We start from the raw sequence: 25,593 nt of genomic DNA, 5'->3' as shown, positions 1-25,593 counted from the left end.
GTTGTAGCTAAACGTGTGGCTAGGTTGTGATCATGGTGCTCCAACCTGAGTGCCCTACTTACTGTACATGGCATTTTCTTGACATATAATTTTGTGATAATTTACTAAGATATTATTCTTGGCTTTTTCTTTTTCTAGGTTGAGACCATCTTAATTGTAATTCTTGTAATTTTTTATTAAGCAGTAACAAAATGGATATGCATCTATTTTGTACTGCTTATTCTGAGAGAAAATTTGTGAGTGAAATAAACCCTCATTTCTTAAACCATGAGTGTACAGATATATATTTTTGGAAGATTTTGTTTAATCATTGCAAATAATATCTGATTAATTAAACTTATTTACTTTCCACTCTGAGTGACTGTTAAATTATTAGAATAATCCATAAATAAGGTTCATTGCATTATTATATCAAATGCTCAAGTTTCAAATTAGTAAAAGCATTTTCTTAAACATTTTCCTCACGTATAAAATGCTCATCAGCAGTTTAGCAATTATGGAAGTATAAACACCATCATATCATAATCACACCAAACAGCTTTTTATAAGATAAATCATTATCACACAAAAGGCAGTGTTACAGTGTCACAACACTTCTGCTAATGGAGGGAGAGGTGATATCATATGTTCATTATTTCTCCCTACTACATTTTTATAATACAGTGGTATCTCACTAATCCTAACCTCTTTAGTCCGAGCCCTCCAGTAATCCGAACTGCAGTTTCAAAGAAAAAAGTTTTATTTATTACATATTATTATTTTGTGTGCTATCATTTTTATTTAATAATTATTATTTTAACTATTATTATTTATTTTATTATTATTACAGTACAGTATTTTTTTCATACTGTCGATTGTACGGTTATATTGGAGGACTATTTTGATTTATTGTGTATTCACGTTTGCTTTTTTATACTGTACAGTATGTACTGTATTATTGTTGGCATGAATCACAAATATACACAAAAAGTGGAAATTCAAAACATGCATAATTTGATTAAAGATATAAATCCAGATGTTGAAATTTCACAAACAGATGTTGCGAAATGGATTATAGGTAGAACTGAAAGTGAATTCGAAATCAAATCAGATGATGAAATTCTAAATATGACGCTACAGAATACATTAGAAGACGATGATGACGTTTTAATATGTGTATAGAATGGGCTAAGCAGAATGATACACCATTCCACAAAATTTTGTTGCTAATGCAGCTCCGAGAAGAAGCATTCGAAAAAAGTTTAGCTTCAAAGAAGCAAAAGAAAATCGGTGACGTTTTACAAAGAAATAAAAAAACTTTTTTCGTGTTATTTTGTGAAACTTTTTTGTGTTGTGAACAAGAAAGTGATTTTTTTTAAGTAAATTAAGTTACATACTGAACTATGCAATTTTATTAAATCAGAATCCTCAACAATACAGGTACATACAAATTAAATTTTTTACTAAAATAAACTTGTGAACTGTATTATTTGTTTTACATTACAGTGCAGTAGCTTTTTTCTATCAGTTAATTTATTTACAGAATTAAATTGATGGCAAGATTGTGCCACTTCATAAAGGAGGTGATCGAACTCAAGCATCAAACTATAGGCCTATCTGTGTGTCAGGTGTTGTGGTTAAGTTGTTGGAAAAGCTTGTGAGAACTAGGATCCAGAGTTGGGTTGACAACAATGGTATAATCTTTGATGGACAGCATGGATTTGCTAAAGGGAGGTCGTGTTTTAGTAATCTACTTACTTATTACAATAAAGTGAGTGCTTCCTTGGACAGAGGAGAAGGATACACAGTAATATATTTGGATTTTGCAAAAGCTTTTGATAGAGTACCTCATGATAAGTTGACAGTCAAACTAGAGCAGATGGGGTTGGATATTAGATTAGTGCATTGGATTGGAGACTGGCTATCTGATAGGTATCAACAAGTTGTGTATGGGGGTGCAATATCCAGGAAAAGGAAAGTCACTAGTGGAGTGCCTCAGGGATCTGTTTTAGGGCCATTACTATTTAACTTGTATATTAATGATATTGGCAAAGATTTGGATGGAGATATTCAGTTGTTTGCAGATGATGCAAAGTTGGGACGAACCATAAAGAGTAGTGAAGATGTTGTGGTCTTGCAAGAAGACTTGAATAAATTGAGGGATTGGGCAAGCAAATGGGGATGTGAGTTCAATGTTGAAAAATGTAAGGTTTTAAAATTTGGAAAACAAAGATGGGATGCAGAATTTATGCTTGGTAAGAATATATTGTTGGAAGTAGAGGAAATAAGAGATCTGGGAGTGATAGTGGATAAGGATCTAAAATTTAGGGGACACATCACCAAAATTGTGAAGACAACACAAAGACTTCTGGGAATGATGAGGAGGACACTGACGTGTAGAAGTAGGGAGATTCTTGTTCCATTGTATAAGGCTTTGATTAGGCCACACATGGACTATTGTGCCCAGATTTGGTCACCTGGTTTTCAGAAGGATGAAGAGATGTTGGAAAGGGTCCAAAGGCGACTGACTAAGGTAGTTTCTGACCTCTGGAATGTCGAGTATGAGGAAAGATTGAAAAGATGTAATTTGCAGAGTCTAGTGGAGAGAAGGAAGAGGGGAGATATGATAGAGACCTACAAGTTGGTAAGGGGTTGTTATAGGATCAATGGTGGAGAAGTTCTACAGAGAATAGTGGGAGATCAGGGGAGAACCAGAGGTCATGCCTGGAAACTGTATAAAGAGGGTGAGAGTAGGGGAGTGAGAGGCAGGTTTTTTTCGTGCAGAGTTGTGAATGATTGGAATGCCTTGTCTGAGAGTGTGGTGTCTGCAAGGAGTTTGAATGTGTTTAAGACCCGGTATGATGAGATGTGTGTGAGATAAAAGGACCTCCTAGATGAGTCTTTGACTCCATGAGGTCTTGTTTAATAATAATAATAATAATACCATTAGAATCTGATTATTTTTGTCTTAAATGCTAGTTATTGTTGTCTCTTGGGGAGAAATTCGCTAATCCGAACTTTTCGCTAATTCGAATGAGCACGGTTTTTATTAGTTCGGATTAGCAAGATACCACTGTATATAAAAAAAGATAATTTTTGTTAATTCATTCTCTTTGGGAATTAACTTGGTTCATTAATTATTCAACCTTACTGTTTAAAGTTATACCTTGGTTATGATGTCTTCATCTATTGCTGCCTTTCCCATATGTTTTTGAACAAACAGAAGAGAAAACAGATACCCAACTCGTCCATATAACAATTCATCAGGAAGATCATTATTCGGATCAATAACTTTGTTAAATAGTTTCTCTAAGCTGAAATAAGAATAAAAATCTTTTCTAATATGAAAAAATAATAAATTAACTTACTGAGAAAAATAAGAACAAACAAACAAAAAAAAAGTACTTTAAATGATGACTGAAGACTTTTAAATATAAGATTTTACTTATTCTACCTGAAAGAAATCCAGATAACAATAAATCATACATTGCATAGCTTCCAAAGCATATTGGAAGAACGACGGTACATTGCACCCTTCGATTGGAATAGGCATAAGTTCGATTTTTCGTCACGACGGGAGGAATCTTTATCTGGACGATTTTCAATCGATGGTGAGTTAGCCGATCGCGTACGGAGGTAGGAGGGTTTTTTCTCCCTGACACTCAGGTTTTTCATCCCACATACAGGCAAATTGGCCCTTCAGAACACACGCAATTTACAGACATAGAATACCAGTTGTGGTGGTGGTGGAGGTGGGTGGTAGATGGCGTTGATGGAGATGATTCGTAGTAGAGGTTCATTGTAGTGGTTGAGACAGTTGTAGGTGTCCTCCTGCGATGAGTCTTTGGACTCCTTGGAGGTGTCAGGAATAATAATAATAATAATAATAATAATAATAATAGTTGGAAACCTATCATACACTTTAATACCATGAGTATAAGCTAAAGATACAGATATAATTCAGTTTCTCTGCTCTGCTCTGTTCATAGTACTTTTTCAGGCTGCTTTTCAGGTTTATAATAAGCAGAATGGTGGTCTCATATCTGCAACAAAAACAAAGAGTTTCACAAACATCCATGCCACATAAGGAGTCAAACTATCAGCTTAATAGTTGTAGAGTAAAGACAATATCCACTCAGCCAAGCAAGCCAACCAGTTAACAGGATCTAATTAATAATTCAGAAAGTCTGGACAGAGGGATGAATTCCCAATGATTGGAGTAGAGCTCTCATAGTACCCATATATAAAAAGGGAAATAAAACTGAATGTGAGAATTACAGAGGTATTTCCCTACTGAGTGTTCCTGGCAAGGTTTATGCAAGCATACTTGAGAAACAGTTAAGAAGAATTGTGGAAGAAAAGCTTGGTGAAGAACAGGATGGATTCAGGCCAAATAGAAGCTGTCAGGATCAGATCTTCACTTTACGACAAATAGTTGAGAAAGCATGGGAATATAACAAAGATCTGTATTTAAGTTTTGTCGATCTGGAAAAGGCATACAACACAATGCCAAGAGAGAAGCTATTCAATACGCTACAGTTATATGGTGTCAATGGGGCATTATATCAAGCAATACTTAGTCTTTATTTCAGTTGTAAGTCAGCAGTTAGAATTGAAGGAAGTACAGGAAGATGGTTTAATATTAAATCTTGTGTCAGACAAGGATGTACATTATCCCGTCTGTTATTCATTATCTATATGGATTACATTATGAAGGAAAGTGGTATTAAACATGATATCAGAATCGGAGATGTTAATGTCAGCTCTTTGCTTTATGCGGACGATGTTATACTTCTATATAAATCTGCTAAAAGTTTGCAAGATTCCCTGAGTAAACTGAATAACTGTTGTAATAGATATGGTATGAAGGTCAGCAATAAAAAGACAAAGACAATGAAAATAGGTAGAATCGTTGAAAATGTCAACTGCATTGTGAACGGAGAACCTGTGGAACAATTAAAACATTTCAGCTACTTAGGCACGATTTTTAGTGAAGACGGTAAATTAAATATAGAAATAGACAACAGAATCAACAAAGCTGGTATGGTAGGAAGTCAACTGAATAAATTTATATGGAATAAGAGAGAAATTAGTCAGAACACTAAATTAGCTATATACAAGACAGTGTTCAAACCAGTTTTAACTTATGGATCTGAGAGCTGGGTCAGAAGTAAAAGACTTGACCAAAGATTAGAGACTGCAGATATGAGAGTCCTGAGAAAGATTAGAGGCATGAACAGATGGCATTCAATGGCAATATCATATTAAAAACGAGGATATTAGGAAAAAACCTTGACATTGTCAGCATCCAGGAATGCGTTAGCAGAGCTAATCTCAGGTGGTATGGTCACCTAAACAGAATAGGCAAGGAAAGATTAGCAAAACAAGTGTTCTCTGGCAGGAAAATGACCCAGAGGAAGACCAAGATATAGGTGGATTGATACAGTACAAAGTGCCTTAGACGATAGAAATATAAGATCTGATAATGTTGGAGTCTTGACAAGTAACAGACTGATTTGGAGGAAAATTGTAGATAGGAAGTTAGTAATGATGTAAATCTTTCATGTAGTACTATCATATCCTGTACACCTCCTTGAGGGTAGATGTCAGGAATTTGATGATGATACCAACAGCTTGCACAGTCTCTTCAACATGCATATCAAAAAGACATATGGAAGTCTGAAGTGTGATGCTGAGTTTTCCAATGCAGAGAAAAGGGACTAGTATCCATATACCATGTAGGATGATCTTTATCTTAAGGGTGTAATTAAAAGACAACTGTTTCTGTCTGATAGAGCCATTCATTTGCTTCAACATAAAGACTTTGAGTGGCTGATGAGTGAAAGGCAACAGTAGTTATCCGTATACCCTGATGATGGATGGAATCCAACCATCACAGATTACTCTGTCTTGAAGAAGCACAGACTTGAGACCCATAATCCAGCTTTGAACGTATAAGTGCACAATAAAGATGGAGTATTGAAGCTCGATCAGCACCATACTCAGTAGAGGATAGAGTGTGAAGGTCGTTCAACACTCTTCAACGTGCTCAGTGAGAGGACACTGTTCAGTGATTGAATTAATTTTAATAGCAAAAAGTGTCACTTAAGACAGAGCCTTGGGAAACACCCTGTTCTTGATGATATGGTCAAGATAGTATTTCCCACTCTGACTTGGAAAGTTCACTTGGACAGAAAGTTTTTAATAAATACAGGAAGGTGTCCTTTGAGACCCAGGTTATAGAGGTCTTTTAATATGCCATATCTCCAGGCCGTGTTATAAGCTTTTTCCATGTCAAAGAAAACTGAAACAAGGTGTTCTTGCTTCAGAAATGCATCTTTTATAGAAGTTTCTAAAAGAACCAAATGATATCAGAATCGGAGATGTTAATGTCAGCTCTTTGCTTTATGCGGACGATGTTATACTTCTATATAAATCTGCTAAAAGTTTGCAAGATTCCCTGAGTAAACTGAATAACTGTTGTAATAGATATGGTATGAAGGTCAGCAATAAAAAGACAAAGACAATGAAAATAGGTAGAATCGTTGAAAATGTCAACTGCATTGTGAACGGAGAACCTGTGGAACAATTAAAACATTTCAGCTACTTAGGCACGATTTTTAGTGAAGACGGTAAATTAAATATGGAAATAGACAACAGAATCAACAAAGCTGGTTGTTGACATCCTTCAACAAAGTCTAAAGTTGAAGGATGTCTACGGAACCCACATTGTGTATCGGAGAGAAGATTGTTGCTTTCTAAATACCAGAGAAGTCTGGGCAGTAACCATTTTCTCCAGTATCTTACAAAGACAGCTGGGCAGAGCAATGGGTGGATAATTATTTGCTTGTGTTGGATCTCTTCGTGGTTTTGGGATAGCAATGACAATTGACTTATGCCAATAATTTGGAAACTCTCCCTCTGCATGTATTCTATTGTATAATAAGAGAAGGAGATCCATAGAAGATAATAGTGGATGTTTTCTCATTTCATAATGGATGTCATCAGGCCTTACTGTACTAGAGTGAGATAGTAGGAGAGCTCTTTTTAGTTCCTCCTTAACAAATTGCTGATTGTATGGCTCAAGAACATTGGTAGAAAAATTTAGCCTTTGTTTCTCTTGCTGCTCTTTAAGTATTAAAAATTCAGGAGGATATGAAGCAGTTGCTGAGATTCTGGTAAAAGTTTTTCCCAAATTGTCTGCAATAGCTTTGGGATCAGCAATAATGCTTCCATTATGATTTATAGTAGACTAACAAAGTGTTCTATATCTGCCTTTAATTTTCCAGATTTTATCCCATATAATTTTTGGACTGGTCATTTGATTAATTGATGTAGTAAATTGGATCCATGATTGTTTTTGACTCTGACATTTTGCATAACGTGCTATGGCTCGAGCACTCTTGAAAGCTATGAAGTTTGGTGTGGTGGGGTATCTACAAAATATGCATCATGCTTTGTGTTGATCTCACTTGGCTGTCTGACATTCTGGGTTCCACCAAGGCTTCAGATAGAGTGGAAACTGATATGATGTTTTTAGAATGGAGGCTGGTTGCTGCCTGAACAATGCACTCTGTCATATATTTTACCACTTCATTAATAAGTGTTTGACTGATGGTATCAGCATTAAATTTTGCAAGATGAGAAAAAAATGTTCCAGTCAGCCTAGTCCATTTTTCATATAAGTATTCATGTGGGTGAACACGGTTCCTGTGATGACACTGTGCAAAGAACAGGAAAGTGATCGCTTCCATATATGTTCTCTTCAATGTCCCACATGAGTAGTAGAAGAATGGAAGGGGAGCAGATTGTAAGATCAATTGCAGAATAAGAATGGGTAGGCATATGGAAGAAAGTATTGAGTTTAATATTTAAAAGAGAGAGGTGTTATTATTATCAAGGATTCTTTCAATGATTTGACCCTGTCTATTGGTGTAACCATTAAAGTCACCCATCAAAGGTATGGGTTCAGGCAGCTGCAAGATAAGATTATCAAGATCGATTTCATTTAACTCAGCACTCGGTGGTGAATAAATTGAACATACTGTAATAAGAAATCCCACAGAGAGGCAAATCACTATTGCTTCCAGGGCAGTATTAATTTGGATATGAGAGAAAGGAATATGACTGCCCACTAGGATAGCTACTCCTCCATGATCAGGACCACCTCCAGTTCTGTCCTTATGTCAACAGTGAAATTCCTAAGAGTAGTGTCCTCATTGGGTCTTAAGTATGTTTCCTGTAGACAGAAACAGAAAGGTTTGTGTTTCTGCAATAAAATCTTGATATCATCGATATCCTGGCAAAATCCACGACAGTTCCATTGTAAAAATTTTCCTATTGTTTTGGTTTTATAGGCTTGTCTGATTTTCAGGAGGTTGAGGGCTTACCTCTGTCAGATTTATTTATATTTATCGATTGTTTTGGGGAAGTATGGATGGCCAGTGCCCATCTCTTCCTCTGGTAGAGTATTCAAGACGTCTGATGCGTTAGGGTCAGTTGGTAAGTTGTTTACTTTCAGTGGGTACTGAAGTATTCATTTTTTCTGTGGGAATGTCTGCTGGTTTATCTTTGAGTGATATCTTTGCCATAATTTTTTTGACAAGTGGGTGCAAAGAACAGGAAAGCGATTGCTTTTATATATGTTCTCTTCAACGTCCCACATGAAGAGTAGAATGGAATGGGAGCAGATTGTAAGATCAATTGGAAATGAGCAGGTAGTCATATGGAGAAAAGTATTGAGTCTATTATTCAAATGGGAGACCATTACTATCAAGGATTATTTCAATGATTTGACCTAATCTATTAGTGTTGGTGCTACCCCACAGAGTATTGTGACCTTCAAAGACACCCACTGAAAGTAAATGAAACTTGTCCATTGACCCTAAACACATTAGACATTGAATATTTTACCAGAGGAAGTGATGGACACTTGCTGTCCATACTTCCCAAAAACAATTGATAAATATAAACCTGACATAAGTAAACCCTCAACCTCCCAAAAACCAGACAAGTCTATAAAGCCAAAACAATAGCAAAATTTTTACAATGGAACTGTCGTGGTTTTTGCCAGAATATCAATGATATCAAGATTTTGTTGCAGAAACACAAACCTTTCTGTTTCTGTCTACAGGAAACATACTTAAGACCCAATGAGGACCCTTTTAGGAATTCATGTTGTACGCAAGGACAGAACTGGAGGTGGTCTTGCTCGTGGAGTAGCTATCCTGGTGGGCGGTCATATTCCTTTCCACCATGTCCAACTTAATACTGCTCTGGAAGCAGTAGGGATTCACCTCTCCATAGAATTTCTTATTACAGTATGTTCAATTTATTTACCACTGAGTGATGAGTTAATGAAATTGATCTTGATAATCTTATCTTGCAACTGCCTGAACCCATACTTTTGATGGGTGTCTTTGAAGGTCACAATACTCTGTGGGGTAGCACCAACACTAATAGATTAGGTCAAATCATTGAAATAATCCTTGATAGTAATGGTCTCCCATTTGAATAATAGACTCATTACTTTTCTCCATATGACTACCTGCTCATTTCCAATTGATCTTACAATCTGCTCCCATTCCATTCTACTCTTCATGTGGGACGTTGAAGAGAACATATATAAAAGCAATCGCTTTCCTGTTCTTTGCACCCACTTGTCAAAAAAATTATGGCAAAGATATCACTCAAAGATAAACCAGCAGACATTCCCACAGAAAAAATGAATACTTCAGTACCCACTGAAAGTAAACAACTTACCAACTGACCCTAACGCATCAGACGTCTTGAATACTCTACCAGAGGAAGAGATGGGCACTGGCCATCCATACTTCCCCAAAACAATCGATAAATATAAATAAATCTGACAGAGGTAAGCCCTCAACCTCCTGAAAACCAGACAAGCCTATAAAACCAAAACAATAGGAAAATTTTTACAATGGAACTGTCGTGGATTTTGCCAGGATATCGATGATATCAAGATTTTATTGCAGAAACACAAACCTTTCTGTTTCTGTCTACAGGAAACATACTTAAGACCCAATGAGGACACTACTCTTAGGAATTTCACTGTTGACATAAGGACAGAACTGGAGGTGGTCCTGATCATGGAGGAGTAGCTATCCTAGTGGGCAGTCATATTCCTTTCTCTCATATCCAAATTAATATGTCTGGAAGAGATGTCTGGTGGTTTATCTTTAAGTGATATCTTTGCCATAATTTTTTTTGACAAGTAGGTTCTCATCAAATGGGATCGTTTTTCTCTGATGCCTCTGGAGTAAGGCCATAGATTATGTGATTGATGAGCTAAACAGAGAAGCATTCACAATCATGAAGTTCAAGGTATGGTGAAATTATTAGATTGTGGAAAAGATGAACGAGTTTGAGTTGCTGTTGGCATTTTCTTAATTGTTACCTTCTCAGCATACAAGGATCTCAGAGCAGGTGTGTTGGTGGCTGGCTTTCTTTTTACATCCTGATATATGTTTTGTTCTGTTTTCTTTTTAGTATTTCTTTTTTTATCTTTCCACTTCTGACATGCATGAGAGTAAGCTGGATGATTTCCCTGACAGTTGACACATTTTGTTCTTTTCTGCAGAGGAAGATTTGTTATCAGGCTAATTACTGCCACATTGGGTACAGGTGGAAGAACCACAACAGGCAGTTTCGTCATGCCTACATTTCTGACATTTAAAGCATTTTAGCAGACCAGGGATGTGCACTCTAACAGCTGAGATACCCTGCTTTTACCGATGTTGGAGGCTTAGGTGTATCAAAAGTAAGGATGATATTTCTGGTTGGAACCAGGCAACTATCCCTATGTATCAGGATGTGCCTCACACCTGTCACTCTGATCATTAAGTCCTGAACATATCTCCTTATCAAGAACATCAAGGAGATCCCATTCTGATATCAATCCTTTACAGGAATTGAGTGTTTTATGAGGTGTTACTGTGGTTGGCATTGTATTTCACCCATTGATGTTGCTCCAAGTAGTTTATTGGAATGTTGCTGACACAATGTTTCCACAAGGATATCACCAGAACATAATTTCTTAACAGTTTTGGGAGGTCTTGCCAGTCCTTCTAAATCTTTTTGAATAAAGATGGGTGACATTATCCCAATTGGCTTTTCACCTTGTGCATGAATGATCAAAAACACTGGGTTCATTTATACTAATATCATATCCTTTGTCTTAATTCTTTTATCAAATGCTGTACTACTACTATCTGCTATCTATGGTATCAGTACTTGGTTGGGACTTTGTTAGAGCTTCTGAAACATTTGAGGATAAAGAATTCATGCTCAAGGAGTTTCTGGTTCAGTGCCAGAACTCCCCACTTACACGGAGCAATACATGGACATCCACTGACTGGCAAGCAATGACTAAGCTTGAGAATGAAATGCCAGGATTACGCCCGGATGCCAAAATGGCACTACAGCAAGTCTATGATCCCAATCATGGACCATGGGAGTGAGAGACTTAATGCAACACTGTTGACAGGCAAACCCACTAGCCAACTGATCCTGGCTGGGCAATCCAGGACTGCTCATCTTGCCAAAGTAGTGCACCAGGATCCCCCTTTCGGGATGTCCACGGGTTGCACTACACAGCGAACAGTGGCAGGGCGTTGGATCCCAGTGATGGTGGTCTGGAAACAAAGGATAATAAAAAACCACTCAGGAGAAGTAGAGCAAAGAATATGGGAAGAAAAGTAAAGAAAACGAGGAAGAATGAAAAGGGCCAGCAACATCGCTGGTTTGTCTCCTTCACCACGAACAGGTACCCCACATGGAGGGGTGTATAATGGGAAGCAACCCATATCCAAAAAGACACCAAGGTTGAATTAACATAGAAGTCATACATTATCCATATTATTATTATTTATTTGACACCTCCAGGGAGTCCAAAGACTCATCAAGGGTGGGTATCTGCTCTACAACTCTGTCTCCACCACACTCAATCCACCAACTGACCGCAACTACACCAACTACATCTACCATCGACTACCACCATCATTAGTTTTTTTCCACAGACAATCACACACATCCATGCCCACAGCGGGATTCGAACCCACAGCCTTTATGGCTGGAGAGCGGATAAGCTAACCACTCGGCAAGTATATATATATATATATATATATATGAAAAAAGGCTATGTGTGAAACTAAAAGGGGGGGGTGATTATGAAGAGCTCAGGAGACAGCTTGCAGGTGTAGCATGGAATGAGGAGATAACTGGAAAAGAGATCAATGCAGCTTGCAGGATTTTCAAAAACTATCTAGTAGATGCAATGCCTAAGTGTATTCCAAGGGTGAGAAGGTTAAATAGGGTAGGTGTGAGATGGATCAATAAAGAGATTAAGCATGCGATACAGAGAAAAATGGTATTGTGGAGGCAGCATAAGAGAAGTGGAAATAACCAATTCCATGAAGTCTACAAAGACTAGGCAAAGAGGGTGACTTGGTTGGTGAGGGTAGCTAAAGAGAAGTATGAACAGCAGTTAGCAAATGATGCCAAAAAGAATCCTAAGGATTTCTTTCGATATGTAACCAGCAAAAGAAAGAATGATATGGAAGGATGACATTGATAGGAGAAAATGGTTAAAGTCAGCTGTTGCAGAAAGTGTGGTGGAAATACTTAATGAGCAATTCATAAAGGTCTTTCATTCTTGTGAACGTGACTTCATGGAGAGATTGAGAGCAGTAGATGATGGGGAGGTGAGTAAACTAGATGTTAATAAGGCTGTTGGACTTGATAATATATCACTACATATTCTGAAGGAATGTGCCAGGGAGTTGACACCAGTCTTGACATATTTTTTTTAAAATGAGTCTTTAACACTTGATCAAGTCCCTAAGGAGTAGAAGGAGGGCAAGATTGTGCCACTTCATAAAGGAGGTGATCGAACTCAAGCATCAAACTATAGGTCTATCTGTGTGTCAGGTGTTGTGGTTAAGTTGTTGGAGAAGCTTGTGAGAACTAGGATCTAGAGTTTCATTGACAACAATGGTATTATCTTTGATGGACAGCATGGATTTGCTAAAGGAAGGTCATGGTTTAGTAATCTACTTACTTATTACAATAAAGTGACTGCTTTGGACTGAGGAGAAGGATACATTAGATTTTGCAAAAGCTTTTAATAGATTACCACATGATAAGTTGATATTCAAACTAGAGCAGATAGGGTTGGATATTAGATTATTGCATTGGATTGGAGACTGGCTATCTGATAGGTATCAACAAGTTGTGTATGAGGGAGCGATATCCAGGAAAAGGAACGTCACTAGTGGAGTGCCTCAGGGGTCCATTTTAGAGCCATTGTTGGATTCTGAATATATAGAGATTGGAGTAATTATTATTTGCTTCAGAATCCAACACGATCTTCCATCACAAAGGCTAGACTTGTAAAAATTATTTAATGTAAACAACTTATTATACAATTTAATATTCATATAACGACCTTTAATTTTATCTAATATTTAATTAATTAATCAAAGATATATGTATTAATAATGAAAAGACTGTATTAAATATTATTAAGTGATTTTATTCATTACTATGTTAATATTATAAGAACTTGTATTTGATAATTTAACTGCGCATTAATTGAAATGTAAATATCCTCCATTTATTCTTATTTGTAGAAATTTAACATTATGTAATAGCTCAATTTTATTATGTTTTGTTTTGTTGTCATGGAGACGCATGTATATAAGCGAGCGCGAGTTTTGGAACACCACGTGAGGAGAAGGTTTATTGAAAAGTTTTAGAAAGAAATCATGAGAATAATTTAGGTGGGAAGAAAGGATATATAAGTGATGAACACGGAAATTATTGAGAAGAGAGATAGATTAGAGAGAGAAAGGAGAGGATTGGCATTAGGTTGGAATCGGAGTATTCGGGAATCACAGTGCGATAATAGCGAGTCGGCAAGTCACTCAAGCAGCTAATAAAGTCTACTAGTCGAGAGGCGGTTAGCTAATAAATTGTAGAATAACAATTATAGCTATGGAAGACAGCTGAGTGACTACTAAATAGACTTGCGATATCTGAGTTGAGATTCAATTTCAGGGCCAACCTTTCAAGGACATACAGAAACTTGAAGCAAAGTACAGAGTTATTAGCGAATAGTAGAGGCTGTAAAGTTGAAGTTTACCGTTAGCTGTGCTTAGAAATATATTGCCTAAAGAATTAAATGAATGCAGGAAGAATGAACAGCTGTGCATATAAAACCTTAAGTTAAGGAATTATTGTGTATTGCCTTAATTCATAAGTGATCAGTAGTATTTCGTGGAAGAATGTCTGTTTATGTGTATAGTGACCGACGATTAATTCAGTTATTGCTTAGAAGATTTATTTAATGAGTGCCGTATACTGTTTAAAGTGTTTACAGTTATAAAAAGTGTTTACATATAAGTAGATGAAGAAAAAAGATTATCGGTAAGATTATTCCAACCATTAATATTTCTATACAGAGAAGTGTTTGAGTTTCATCCTAGAATTTCCTTATATTAACAGTAACTATTGGTGAGAATTATCTGAAGTGTAAAATTAAAAGTGTTTGTTTGTGAAGAGGTGTGTTACTGCAAATTTTATTGTATTTGGAACTTAAGGAACTGCAAGAAGACTGTATTAGAGATACAGATTTACCATTGTCTGAGTTTGTATGATTGAACTTATCAAAGAAACTAAAATGTTTGTGATATCTTAATTACTGATTTGAACTTAAGTGTAAAATTTGTGATTTTAAAATTAAATGTTTGTTTTTGTTAATCAAAAGTTGTATTTTGCCTGAATCTCTTTTACTGCACCATTCATAAAATATTCGAACCAAGTCAGGTGAATTAAGTAAGTCAAATATACTCGGCCTGTATATATATTAATAACATATTAAGGAGAAATAGTTGAGGGTTGATTTTTCTTCAATTCTTGAACTAATTCAGATATAGAGTGACACAGTCAATAAATATAAATTTTCTCTATATTTGTGTTAGAAATCGACTAGCAACTATTCTTTGTTTGTGACTAACAAGTCGGATCCAAAATATAGATTGAGAAGAAGTAGGATCCAACACCATTACTGTTTAACTTGTATATTAACGATATAGGTTAAGATTTGGATGGAGATATTCAGTTGTTTGCAGATGATGCAAAGTTGAGACGAACCATGAAGGGTAGTGAAGATGTTGTGGCATTACAAGAAGACTTGAATAAATTGAGTGATTGGGCACGGAAATGGGGATGTGAGTTCAATGTTGAAAAATGTAAGGTTTTAAAATTTGGAAAACAAAGATGGGATGAAGAATTTATGCTTAGTGAGGATATATTGTTGGAGGTGGAAGAAATGAGAGATCTGGGGACACATAGCCAAAATTGTGAAGACAACAACACAAAGGCTTCTGGGAATGATACAAAGGACACTGAAGTGTAGAAGAAGGAAGATTCTTGTTTGTTGAATAAAGCTTTGATTAGGCCACACATGGACGATTGTGCCCAGATTTGGTCACCTGGTTTTCAGAAGGATGAAGAGATGTTGGAAAGGGTCCAAAGGTGGTTGACTAAGGTAGTTTCTGACCTCTGGAGTGTCAAGTATGAGAAAACATTGAGATGTAATTTGCAGAGTCTGGTGGACAGGAGGAAGAGGGGAGATATCATAGAGACTTACAAGTTGGTAAGGGGGTTGTTATAGGATCAATGCTGGAGAAGTTCTACAGAAAATAGTGGGAGATCAGGGGAGAACCAGAGGTCATCCCTGGAAACTGTATAAAGAGGGTGTGAGTAGGGGATTGAGAGGTTTTTTTCGTGCAGAGTTGTAAATGATTGGAATGCCTTGCCTGAGAGTATAGTGTCTGCAAGGAGTTTGAATGTGTTCAAGGCATGGTATGATGAACTGTGTGTGTGTGTGATAAAAGGACCTCCCAGATGAGTCTCTGACTCCATGAGGTCTTGGGGTAATAATAATAATAATAATATAATATATACGTATTAACAAAGTAGATCACTTTATTATTAAAATACTCTAGATAGTCGTAGAGAGTTTTTTCACCTGATTACAAAGAAAATTTTATTTGAAAAGAAACTATATTCTTGTTTATTCCCTTTACCCATGTGTAAGCAAAAAGCGAAAAAGGTGCCTTTTTGCTACATGTATTCCCTAAAAATTTTTGATGTTGCCCAGAGAAGAAAAATTCAGCTCATAGATGATCCCTCTTTTACAGATTCACTTCACCTTCTATCTCAAAGATACAATGTTTTGGCACTACGTCTATTCTACAGGTACTTCACAATTGTCACTGCTCCACTCAATTGGCAACCATCAGTTCCCTACTGTCTGTTATGTCTATTAAAACAAGAGCATCTGCCCAAACCCTTTTTCAGTGCAGCAGCAAAAAAAATGAATCTGCTTCTCCTCTTCCACTTTTATTCCATTCACTCTGTTCTCTGGAACAGTTTTTTCTCATGAAGTATTACCAAACAACTACAACAACTTTTCAAAAAAATATCTCAATCCTCTCCTGCAATCCACACACAGTACTGATGAACATATAGGTCCTTCGACCTCTCCTGTATGGATCAATAAAGAATATATATATATATATATATATATATATATATATATATGACCTCTGTATTAATTCAGCCTCAGTAGCTTTCTAGTCTGGCACCCATTGATGAGGCCTCTATAAAGGTTAAAACTGATCTGAGTGGTGTATAATGCATAGCAATGTACATGTCCAAAAGGAAGTGTGCTTTGCATTATGGGATACTGAGGCAAATAATGTGAAGTAAACAGCCTCTATGTACATGGTAGACTAGTTATGAATATAGTTCATGTGCAAAGTTTGCTTACACTTGAGTAAAGGATTAAACAATAATATAATTTCGTATGAAGTTTCTTTGTTCTGATAATGTAGGAACTGCACTAATTGGTTTTGATTCTGACATTTGAGATCAACAAATTAAAACTGGCTGTTGTTGATATATTATTTAGATTATGTTTGTTTGTAGACTGCATGTTAAACAACAATGGTCTGAACTTCTCCAAATCTTTCCACAGCACTCTTCCAAAAAGTGAGGAGTGCTGTGGAAACAATTTTGCTATAATTATTAAATTTTGTTAAAATGCCCAAAACACTTGTTTGGAATTTAGTCAACAGTATAATATTCTACCACAAAGTAAAGAACTGAGACAAAAAATCTGCAATTTTGATATCCAGTTTAATGCCCCTTTCACTATCAGGTGGTCACTTAAGTATCAAATTATACGTAAAAAAAAGTTTGCGCATGGAGATTAAAACAAGAATATTATTTGTTGTCTGGTATAATTTACTTTCTAACTATGCAAGGAAAAAATCATACTACACCTATCTGTAATGCAGAGTATTTCATTAATATCATGACATATAATTTTTCTATTTTTATTTGCAGTGGTACACAAATCTAGGGTATATAATGCCGTAGTGCCTGAAAGTTTTTTGTGATACCCAAGTTTTAAAATTCTAGTCTGAAAAATATATGTACAAGCTCCTAGAAAATTTTCAGGTTTTATTCATCCCTGTATTATATGGAAAATATGACTTTTGCATTTATTTAGCTCTAAGTATGTCCAAGTTTTTAGCTCTCAATGATAAGACCTCAATAAAGATCAAAACTAGTCTGGGTATAGTATGCCCACAGATTCAAGACCCTTCGACACTTCTGCGCATGTCAATAGGAAGAGAATTTATTCTGATAATAGGGTAATCAGTCTGTATTGTGGGATGAGTTGTTTATTATAACATGTTGGAAAATTAACTTCTCTTTTATGATCATTGTAGTTAACTATATTGCTTGTATAACAGTTGGAAAATTTTACCTCTAAAGCACGTGATTTTGAGTGTGGCGACCAATTCGTACGTCCTTCGTTTCTTTCTCCCCTTCATCATGAATCGTCTATTCTTGGCAAGACGCCAAGTAGAGATCTACAAACTGTGGGCAAACTATAGTGACTCTGCTAATAATGCACATCCAAAAGGAAGTGTCCTATGCAGTACAGAATACTATGACAATCTGCTGTAAAATCATATGCTTTCATATACAAGTAGCCTTGTAGCAAATGTCCTTAATGCACAAACTTTTGTTTGCTCATACTGGGTGCAGGATTAAAACAATATAATTTCTTAATCATGCGGAGGTTTCTGTGGTTAAAAAGTTCAAGAGTTATTTCGGTTTCGTGACCACATTTTTATTAAAAAAAGACTGTTTTTAAAACTAGACAAGCACTAAAAAACAAACCTGACAAGTTTCGTTAGTCGTCAGACTAACATCTTCAGAGGTAAAGAGAACTAACAGTTTAAAAGACAAACTATAAGAAATTATGAAAAAACAAGTTCATTTGTTGGTATTATGAACATCAAAAAAGTTTGCTAAAAACCAAATAACAGATCTATACAACCGTTAATACGTGTTAGCTGGAAACAATGCTATCTGATGTCGCATTCTATGGTTCACTTTTACTCTATCCGAGGTCTGAATTGGGTAAATTTTTAATAAACGCTGACCAAACTTGATTTAAAATCAAACCTTGATTTCTGTTGCATTGCGTAAGAATTTTAATCATATTTGCTGCCTCCTTGAATTTTCTTGTGAAACAGTTTTTATCAATGTAGGACATGTTTGTTCTGTCCTACATTGATAAAATGCATGGTTTCAAAACTAAGATAATTAAGAAAATTCTCAATACAGCACCTACAAGGAACTTAAATAAACAAGACTTCAAGAATGCAGTCACCCTTCCTTATATCAAGAATGTAACAGATAAATTAGCCAAACGTCTCTACAAGTACAACATAAAAGTGACTTTCCTACCACTTGAAAATATATCAAAATCTCTTCGTCCTCTGAAACCTCTACATCACCCAATGAAAAAACCAGGAGTTTATAATATTCGCTGTTCCTGTGGCATCTGCTATGTAGGCCAGACGGGGAGATCGGGAGAAATCCGCATGAGCGAACATCAAAAGGATGAACAAAAAAAAGAGAGAACATAAGTCTGGTTTGGCATTTCACACAACTTCTACTGGTCACGATGTACTCTGGGACAGAACAAACATGTCCTACATTGATAAAAACTGTTTCACAAGAAAATTCAAGGAGGCAGCAAATATGATTAAAATTCCTACGCAATGCAACAAAAATCAAGGTTTGATTTTAAATCAAGTTTAGTCAGCGTTTATTAGACCTCGGATAGAGTAAAAGTGAACCACAGAATACGACATCAAATAGCATTGTTTCCAGCTAACATGTATTAACAGTTGTATAGATCTGTTATTCAGTTTTTTAATGAACTTTTTTGATGTTCATAATACCAACAAATGAACTTGTTTTTCATAATTTCTTATAGTTTGTCTTTTAAACTGTTAGTTCTCTTTACCCCTGAAGATGTTAGTCTGAAGACTAACGAAACTTGTCGGGTTTGTTTTTTAGTACTTGTTTAGTTTTAAAAACAGTCTTTTTTTAATAAAAATGCGGTCACAAAGATGTGGTCACTGAAATAATTCGATTGAATATAATTTCTTGTCTAAAAAAAAAAAAAAAAAAAAAAAAATTGCTTCAAGAAACAATAGGAATATTATTGGTAAGTAAGAGCCAAGCATGCATGTACTTCTAAAGAATACAGAGAAAAATGTAGGAAAGCTAAGTTTTGTGTAAAAACAACTACACAAAAATCATACAAAAATATTTGGAAAACGTATAGAAGACAAATATTGTACATCTGGCAAAATGTTTTGAAAGCTGTTAAAAAAGCTTAGAAATAGAGGAAGGAATCACAAAAGGAATCAGAGACCATAAAATTGATATAAAAATTAAAAATAATATTATATACTCTGGATATCTTGGTTACTATGAAAGTTTATGAAGTAAAGCAGATAGCAACAGAAATATGATAGAAGATATTCAAGGGAAGTGCAATCCAAGTATAATTCAGCAGTAGAGCTTTAAAAAGCAATCAAAAACTAAAATTCAAATATGAAAAAGTAGCAGAATCTGTGTGTATGTGTATACACACATATACATCTATATACACATTCATATATATACACACATACACATTTATATGCACATTAAAAATATATACTTTTTTTTTTCTTATTATATTAGAAAATCATTACTGCCATTTGTGAAAAGAAAGAAAATAAGACAAAGGGAAAAATCTCTTGACATTATTCTTAAAGAGCTAAAAATGGAGGAATGATGATTGTCAGTTCAGCAGAATACTGGCCTTGGAAATATCTATAGAAGAGAAATTAAGAAATTGGACTGTCCTCTTCTGGATAGCATCGAACATTCTTAAGGACTCTTTAGGTGCAACACCTCCAAAATGGGTGCACATTATTCTAAGAATGGTCAGATTTAGCATTCATGGTGTTAGTAGTTAAATACATGAGAAGTAGTGTCAGGTAGATGGAGGCTGAACAGCAATGATTGAGATGTGTCTGTGCTCTCTTTAGTCATCATAATACCCAGAAGTCAGTCAAGAAGACCATTCTCATCCTGTTTGGAGATATGGGTATGATCATGAGTAGGTAGAAGTGAAGTAAGATCTTTCTTGTGAAAATAAGACAGAACAGGACATTGTGTTTTGATAATACTAAAAATCACAAGGTTATCCTTATCCTAATGAAGGATAGCAAGCAGTTCATAGTTTAATGATTGTTCACTACAAATTTTATCAAATGATGAAAAGGAAAGCAGTTTACAGTCATCAAACATAGTTATGAACAAAGCCTTCAAAATGTGCTCATCTGCTTGGCCATGACAAGCAAGAATTTTTAGCTGAGTAAAAAAACAAACAAAATCAGTAGTTTCAGTTTAATTATCAGTTTTATTTGCATAATGCTAACTGGGGTAGGTTGACCCTTTATAAAGCGTTGATACTTCCACATTTTGATTACTGTACTCAAGTCTGGTCACCTGGATTTCTTGGAAATGAGGAGGTTATGGAGAATGTTCCGAGGAGAGTGACTAGGTTGGTGAGTGATGTAAAAAATGCTCCCTACATTGATAGATTGAGAGCTCGTGGATTGCAGAGGTTGATTGATTGATAAGTGGAGAAGAGGGATAAGATAGTAACATTTAAATTACTAAATGGTTTTTATAAGATTGATGCAGGAGAAATATTTTAGCTGTGTGATAGGGATGGAAGAACAACAGGTCATCCCTGAAAATTAAAGAAAAGTGTGGTTAACAAAGGTGTGAGAACCAGATTTTTTGCTTGGAGGGTGGTGAATGAGTGGAATTCATTGCTTGACTCAGTTGTGAGTTCTTCGTCTGTAAATGAATTCAAGAAGAGATATGATAGATATTGTTTTGCTAGTTTGGATCTTCTGCAATGAGTCTACTGACTCCATGGAATATCCATAATAATAATAATAATAATAATAATAATAATAATAATAATAATAACAATAATAATAATAATTACAAATAGCTATTTTGTCCATTATCACTGCTTTTGTCATAAAGACATGTGACTAATGAGAGGAAAGGATGCACATCATTTTATCTTCAGAAAGTGCTCACTCATACTGCAAGGTAATAAGTTAACAGTTAAATGGCAACCTAAAAACATATTTAGCAGACAGCAGTTGTTATCTTATTCCTTATCCACTGATAGTTGATATTAAAACTTAGAAAGTTGAAAAAGGAGGCTTTCTTTTCCCAAATTATTTCATGATATTGTTTTCTGAGTTGTCACTGTGTTATATGATATCACTGGCCTTAACATGAATTTCTACAAATCTATGGTTTTTGTCCAAAACTGCATGTGTTGAAGACAAGAAGAAAGATTGGCTATGGATGAAGAGTTGCAGAAATGATATCGCTGGAGTGTCTCCTGGTGAAGAAGAAGTTGGCTGGTGATGACCTTCTCCATTATTTTTGAGAAAACTTAAGTTACTGGACAACAATTTTAACTTCCATTTCTAATGATTTAAAAAACTCTTCTACTTCTTCCTTAGCAGATTCTTCTGTTAGTTCATGGGCACAAATGAGTCACTGTCCAATTCTCCATTTTGGAGTTTGATCAAATTCAACTGGAAACTGCCTGTTATTCATGAAGTGCATCATGAATTTAGTGTTGAAATAAATCCTCCTTCCTTTTCTTAAACACTGTTACCTAATATAACATCTTAAAATTTGGGTTTACAGTGCCTTATGCCTTTGCCTTCTTCATGTTGATAACAATAACACAATTATGTTGATGTGGTCCTTCAATTCTTCTTAGAATTCAATTGTCTTCTGGTGACTCAGAATTCAAATGTCTCACAATCATAGTACCTATATTCTATATTGCTGTGGTCAAGTTTGTTTCAATAGCTGACTTTTGACTGGTTTCCACCAATACAGAATTCAATTTGGCCAGCTAAGTCAAATTGCCGGCACATCCTTGTTCATTCCATATCCAGGTGAATATGTAATAATCAGGCACACCATAGAAGGTGAGAACTGGGTTGGGTCAGAAGTCATGGTTGGATCTCTGCATTTCTTAGGCTATGTGGGGATCTCTTCACAATTATCTAGATTTCACCCTCGAGAGACCCCCCTTGAAGTTTTTTGTATACTAAATTTTTTTTTAAATTACACTAAGGAAATTCTTTTACAATATAATGAACTCTGCTGGAACTTAGCAAAAATGTTTCACAACTATCTCAAATTCAGAGTTAGTTTAAAAATGGTGCAAAAATCACACACACACACACACACACACACACACACACACACACACACACACACACACACACACACACACACACACACACACACACACACACACACACACAGTATTAGATTAAGTTGCAGTATTTGAGGATTTAGCCTTCTCTACTCCTCTTGATGATAACCTAATAAGAACAAAAAAAAATACACATAAACTCTATTAAACATGTGATAATGGAAGCCAATATCAGCAGCAGGCATTCCATTCCATTGTAGAAAATATTTAAGATAACTTTAGTTAATAGTCTCAATGTGTGTATGGGTGTGTGTGTGTCATAATTATAGTATCTTGTTCCTGTTTTCACAATTTTGGCAGACATGATATACACGAACCATTTTTCTGTATGCAGGAAGTGGCCACATAGCAGAAAGGAAGATAAGCAGAGCAGTGGCATGGGTCACCTATTAATTTCATTTGTTAATCATATTTCTTGTGGATTGACAAAGAATATTTGGTTGTTTACTGATGATGCAAAGATGGGTAGAATTATAAGGAATAATGATACTGAGTCCCTTCATGATAATTCAAATAGGATAAATAAGTGGCTTCCTGTTTTAATATTAATAGGGTGTAAAGTTTTTCACATAGGAGGGTAAGGATGAGTAATATTACCAGATTGATTTGCACTCCAGAAAAATGAGATTCCGGATTAGAGGGATAATGTTCAAAGAGGCTTTGCAATGAAACATTGCAAGTATTATTCCTACACAGCAATTGGCTGTGTAGGAATAATACTAACAAGAAGAGATAAAAGAATCTCTACTGCTCCTCTTCACATTTCCACAGCATTTGATTAGATCTAACATTGAGGTCTGCTCAACAAACTGCAATCCTTCAGTGTGTGCATTCCACTCTGCAATTTTATCGCAGTATATCATGGTGAATACATCCTCCCTTCAGAGTTTATTAATGCAGAACTACCTCAGGGCTCTTCTGCTGCCTATTTCTCTTACTATTTATTATTAATGCTTTTAGCATAATCATAAATAAATTATGTTAAAGTTACATTTAACTTTAACTTTAGTAAAAATGTAACTTTAGTATACCATATAGATTGTAGTGCAGCTTGTTTCTTCGTGTATATATATATATATATATGTATACTCCAGATGATGAACTTAATGTGAAGGTCAAAATGTCAAGTGATTATTTTGGTTTATATTAAACTGAAGTGTTTTTCTCTAACATAGTCGTTGTTTCCATAATTTTTATGATGAATGGTCTCAGACAGTTTATGCCTTATGTTGTTTCTCCAAGTACTTCCATAGGTAGTTCCACTGAACTGGCATCAATCATTCCTGTGTTTTTCACTAAGCCTGTTAAAACAAAGCAACACTAGCCTCCATTTCCCTTCACAATCCAACAGTGCAAACTAGCAAAATCAACTTCTTCTTCTTTCATTCCATAAGACTCTATTCTTAGAAAAAGTCTTCTATAGACAGCGTTCCCCCAATAACAAAAACTTTCAGCTTTCCAAGAAAAATATCGATAGGTTCCTGTTCCCTTAACCCTTGCCAAAACACTGCAACCAGACTATACTACAATGATATACTCTAAGAAATTAAAGAAACAGTGTTTCTTAAATTTTTTTTTTTTGAGAAAGCAGAATTTTTATGAAATTTTTCAAAAAAAAAAAAAAAAATATCAGAAAGAAATTATGACGATCATCTATGACCTGTACAATATTGTAATCAAGAAAACTAATGATGTATAACATCACCAATAACAAAGTAGCATAACTTATTCTAGAAATAAGTCAATTTAATAAAAATTAGTATTTTCCCCAATCACTGACCATTTTGTTTTTTAAGAAACTAGGTCTCATACAAGTTATAAATATCTACACTCTTGGAAACCCCTAGATGTTTTCATCAGGCCCTAAGGTTCCAAGGATTTAAGAAACACTACTGCAGAGGCCAGTTACAGACCTTATAAGCCTAATGATATTCTGCAGGGTCTGGAACCTCTTGTGCATGGATTGATAATAACAAAACAAGAATAATTAAATTATTAGCTCTTCCACAATTATCTGAAATCCAAATCTTTACTCTAAACTTTTCAATTCATTTAGAAAATTAAAAACTTAAATGAAGTGATAATGAAATAAAAAATTCTATAGTGTTTCATTTGTCTGTGTACAAATCATTTTACATTATTCAGAATTAGAAAAGAATATACTAACGTTTTAATTAACTCTTTGCTCATTTTCTCATTGCCACTTTTATGGTAAATAACACTTCCAAGTGCTAAAGGTCCTGGATCTCCACATAAAAAAGACAGACGCTTTTTTTTTGTGTTTGAAAGTGATTTTTCAATATAAGAATAGGATTTCTGAAAACAAGCTTCTCTGTACTCATCAGCTAATACAGACGAGAGATGAAAATACAACAATGCAATACCTATAATGAAATATGAATGAACAGTTTGAAGTTGTTTTAGTTGTTAAAATATTAATTAATTACTATATACGTCTTCTTTGTTGAAATAAGAAAGTGGAGTCACTTAAATAGTCAAGTTCTACTTACTAATTTTTATGAGTATTTCTCTATATCATTTAGTCAATAGCATGCTATCGCTGTAAACTAAATATAATAAGATAACATACACATAAATAATTTCCAATATTAAAAGAACGATAATAACATGAAACTGATATATCACATATTAAGATGATCTGGTTTTCTTATCTGAGAGAGTTCTAATGATGTATTTTTCACTGTAGATATATATATCATTAATATTATCAAAATTTTCATAGATTTTACTATGAGTATTTCAGAAAAAAAGTTTAAATATAATCAGACAAATAAAAGCACACCTTGCCTTAAATGAATTCTAACTACTGTATCAGC

At 35.1% G+C, this 25,593-nt stretch overlaps 1 protein-coding gene across 4 annotated transcripts in view; it reads right to left on the bottom strand.

The window, feature by feature from the left end:
• The window catches only part of LOC150105243 (lanC-like protein 2), a 309,805-nt gene that overhangs the window by 175,342 nt on the left and 108,870 nt on the right, over window positions 1-25,593 (bottom strand). For all 4 annotated transcript variants that reach the window (XM_090394012.1, XM_090394013.1, XM_090394010.1 and 1 more), the window contains 2 exons: window positions 24,924-25,140; window positions 3,146-3,293 (listed from right to left, as the gene is read on the bottom strand). In XM_090394012.1, coding sequence (XP_090250138.1) covers window positions 3,146-3,293; window positions 24,924-25,140 — 365 coding nt within the window. The remainder of the gene's footprint in view (window positions 1-3,145; window positions 3,294-24,923; window positions 25,141-25,593) is intronic.

The sequence above is a fragment of the Typopeltis vanoorti genome, chromosome 6, assembly GCF_054136105.1.
Source record: "Typopeltis vanoorti isolate ZY-2024b chromosome 6, IOZ_Tvanoo_1.0, whole genome shotgun sequence".
In the NCBI taxonomy this organism is placed as follows: Eukaryota; Metazoa; Arthropoda; class Arachnida; order Uropygi; family Thelyphonidae; genus Typopeltis; species Typopeltis vanoorti.
This window is presented reverse-complemented; position numbering and strand designations above follow the sequence as displayed.